General features: G+C 37.5%; 1 protein-coding gene across 1 annotated transcript; it reads right to left on the reverse strand.

Moving 5' to 3' along the window:
* Nucleotides 1–1,415: 1,415 nt before the first annotated feature.
* Nucleotides 1,416–2,503, reverse strand: LOC111385999 (small heat shock protein, chloroplastic-like). The gene is made up of 2 exons (XM_023010428.1): nt 2,133–2,503; nt 1,416–2,040 (listed from the first exon to the last, which is right to left on the reverse strand). The coding sequence occupies exons 1-2, from the start codon at nt 2,356–2,358 to the stop codon at nt 1,616–1,618; spliced, it is 651 nt and encodes a 216-aa protein (XP_022866196.1). The 5' UTR covers nt 2,359–2,503; the 3' UTR covers nt 1,416–1,615.
* Nucleotides 2,504–3,101: the final 598 nt, after the last annotated feature.

The following is a 3,101-nucleotide window of genomic DNA, read 5'->3' on the forward strand; positions in this document are numbered from 1 at the left end:
GTTCGACATCGACGGGCGCGAGAAAACTCGGAGTTATGTATGGACGACTCAGAAGTTTCTGAAAGTCATCAAAACTAAAGGAGTCACCAGCTTGAGATTGTGAAGTAGCCATTTGAGATGGAACGAAATTTTTTTAGAGTTACGTAGTAGGGAAGCAAAAGATGAACAGTAAATCGTGGGAGAGACACGAAAAATTGAGGCGTGATTTAATGGTGCAGTGAAATAGCGTGTTTGGGGGTTATAAGAGTTTGCAAAACGACGCACCTTTTCAAGTTATGGAAGAAAACAATGATTGAAATTCTTGGGAATTTCGAATGTTGCTGAAAATACAAAGTGAATATGGCAAAATTTAATAATTATTATTAATTCTGCTATATTGGGGGGTAATTGTTGACACATAAAAATTCAGCCCAAATCGAACGGCCCAAAGAATGAAGCCCAATTGGAGGATCCCCAAATCAGATAGCCCAAAGAACGAAACCCAATCAAACAATTCAAAATGAAGGCCTAAGAACGAGGTAACGCCATCGTCCAAGTTTGCAAGTCACCCAGAATTTGAGCGAATGGAGTGCCATGCTGTCGCCCATAGGTGTTACTCTATTCTCGCCTAGACCTTCAAGTCGTCCAAGGTTTTAGCAAACATAAAGTGTTGTGGTTATCAAGAATTACAGTTATCAAAGCAGTTATTAAAGCAGCCCTATCACGTTCCACGATTCAAGGAAGTCAATCAAAAACGGTTGAACGACGAAAAGTAATGACAGCAGTTAAAAAAAGGCAGTTTCATGACAATTTGGCCATTACAAGAAAAGTGGGCAGTTGTAAAACGATCAAACAGTTTTTAGCCGATTGATCACAAAGAGATCATCCATGAAGTATAAAAGTGAGAAAAGACATAGAGCAAAGGATCGAATCAAAAAACTCTCGAATAGAAAACATATAATTTTAATTTCCTTAGCTTAGATTTAAACACTTTTTTCAGTAACTCGTGTGCTTGCACCCCTTGAAAGTACTTTGTTTTTAATTTCCAATTGTAAAGTCATCGTCAATAAAAGAACACCCATTTTTGAAACTGTCTCAAGAGGTTTGTCCCTTACACAATCGTCTGATCCCTTTTAATTGTTAGCGACTAACCTTCGCGAAACACATATAAACTAATCTTAGTAGCTAGCTCTTTCCCAGATACGAAGCAACAGACACAAAATCATTGCCGAGCAACTACATACCGAAATATTAAGCATGTTTCTCAATCTTTAAAGTATAACTCTTAAACTTTAACTCATTTTTAATCACACGTTTACACGATAAAATATTTTACCCCGTAAATTCAAAATATTTCAATACTTTTAAATCACAAATTCTTCAAAAAAAAAAAAAAAAAAAAAAAAAAAAAAAAAAAAAAAAACACACAAATTTACTACTAAAAATAACATTATTTTTTTTCTTAATGATGACTGCCAAACAGGGGCGGCTTCAAGGGACTCACGAAACATAAGACCTACAAACCCATGATATTTTCCATTATTTGTTACACATTAATACCAAAAAACGAGTCATGTACCACCTAATGCTACTCATAACGCTCAAAGTCCCTTCTTGATTTACATTTAAACTAACATCACTTGATATCAACCAGAAACACATCCTTCCTCTCTTCCTCCTTCACTTTAGGCACCATAACTTTCAATACGCCATTCTTCATCTCAGCCTTTATCCCATCAAGTTTATACAAATTTGGGGGCAAATCGAGCCTGCTCGAGTATCTTCTTCCGCGTTCATCATTCTCGGATTCTTTCTCACCTTCCCCTTTGATCACCAGGGTATTCTGCTCGACCAAGACTTTAACTTGGTCCTTGTCAAGTCCGGGCATGTCTAATCGGAGATAAAGTGCATCGTCGTCCTCTTTCACGTCCCATCCCCTCCTTACTCCGGCGCCAATTCCCATTCCACGGCCAGCAGGCATGAAAGGGATGTCCATAAACTGGTCCATCATATTCAGGACTTGGTTCAAACTTCTACCGGGAAAGAAGGGATCGAAGGCATCTGAGCAAGAATAAAAAAAATTGAGTTTATCAGCAAATGAGAACAGGAAATCTCCCACTATATTACATAAAAAAGCGGAAAAAAATTTTTACCAGAGAAGAAAGTTGGAAAATCGTCACGACGCCGAGCGACCGAACTGTCAGAACGGCGGTCAACATCGACTCTCCGATCATCCTCATCATAAGTGGTCATCTGAGTGTTAGTATTGTAGGAGCGCCTAACAGAGGGAGCCACCGAACAGACTCTGCCGGGGAACAGGAACCGGCTGAAGAGAGGGGCGCCGCCGACAGCTCTTCTTAGAGCGAGCGAATAAGCCATTGCTAAACTATTAGAGCACAGATTCAAATGATTTTGTCTTCGGTTTTGGTTTTCATAGGAGATAGAGAAGGAATATATATAGCTGTGACGGGGAGTGGAATGGGGAGGAGAAGATTTCTGTAGAAAGTTCTGAAGAATGGTGAAGTTTCTAGATAGATTCTTGAGAAGTTTATAGATATGAAGATGCTGGTTAACTCAAGCCGGGCTAGGCATGTAGTCTGAGTCCGGCCTGGCCCGCGGATTGCCTCGCTTGGGTCAGATCTATTTTGACACGGCTCCGTTGGGTCATTGGTTGGTCCATGCGATTCATGTGAGGCTGACTCGAAGCTTGTTCGATACAATTTTTTAAAAATTATTTTTAATCATCGTTTCACTTTTCAACCTCACATATTTTTTTAAAAAAAAAATTTCACTTAAAAAAAAATTTGTATTGAAGGAACATTTAAATACAACAGCTATGGGATTATTTGATATCCATTAAAATAAAATTTTTGAAAATTTTGAATTTTAAAATAGTGATTTTTGGATAATGTGTGATTAAAAAGTGGAAAAGAAAATTAAATTTATGTGCAAGATATTATATTGTGTGATTGAAAATAAATTTGAAAAAAAAATAAATGTAGTGAATGTCAAGTAAGAGCTAAGTTTAAAAGCCATTTTAAACGTTCTTAAACGGTTATCTTTACTATTATCACAACATTATTTGATATTCGTCTAGGGATGTCAACAAGTCAAATTGAAAC

The sequence above is a fragment of the Olea europaea genome, unplaced genomic scaffold (genome assembly GCF_002742605.1).
Source record: "Olea europaea var. sylvestris unplaced genomic scaffold, O_europaea_v1 scaffold3369, whole genome shotgun sequence".
In the NCBI taxonomy this organism is placed as follows: Eukaryota; Viridiplantae; Streptophyta; class Magnoliopsida; order Lamiales; family Oleaceae; genus Olea; species Olea europaea.

Bases quoted from the DNA above. Each gene is read 5' to 3' on its own strand.
- LOC111385999 (XM_023010428.1), bottom strand. From the start codon at position 2,358: ATGGCTTATTCGCTCGCTCTAAGAAGAGCTGTCGGCGGCGCCCCTCTC. The intron at 2,041-2,132 runs GTAAAAATTTTT...ATTCTTGCTCAG, and splicing joins TTTTCCAACTTTCTTCTCTG to ATGCCTTCGATCCCTTCTTT.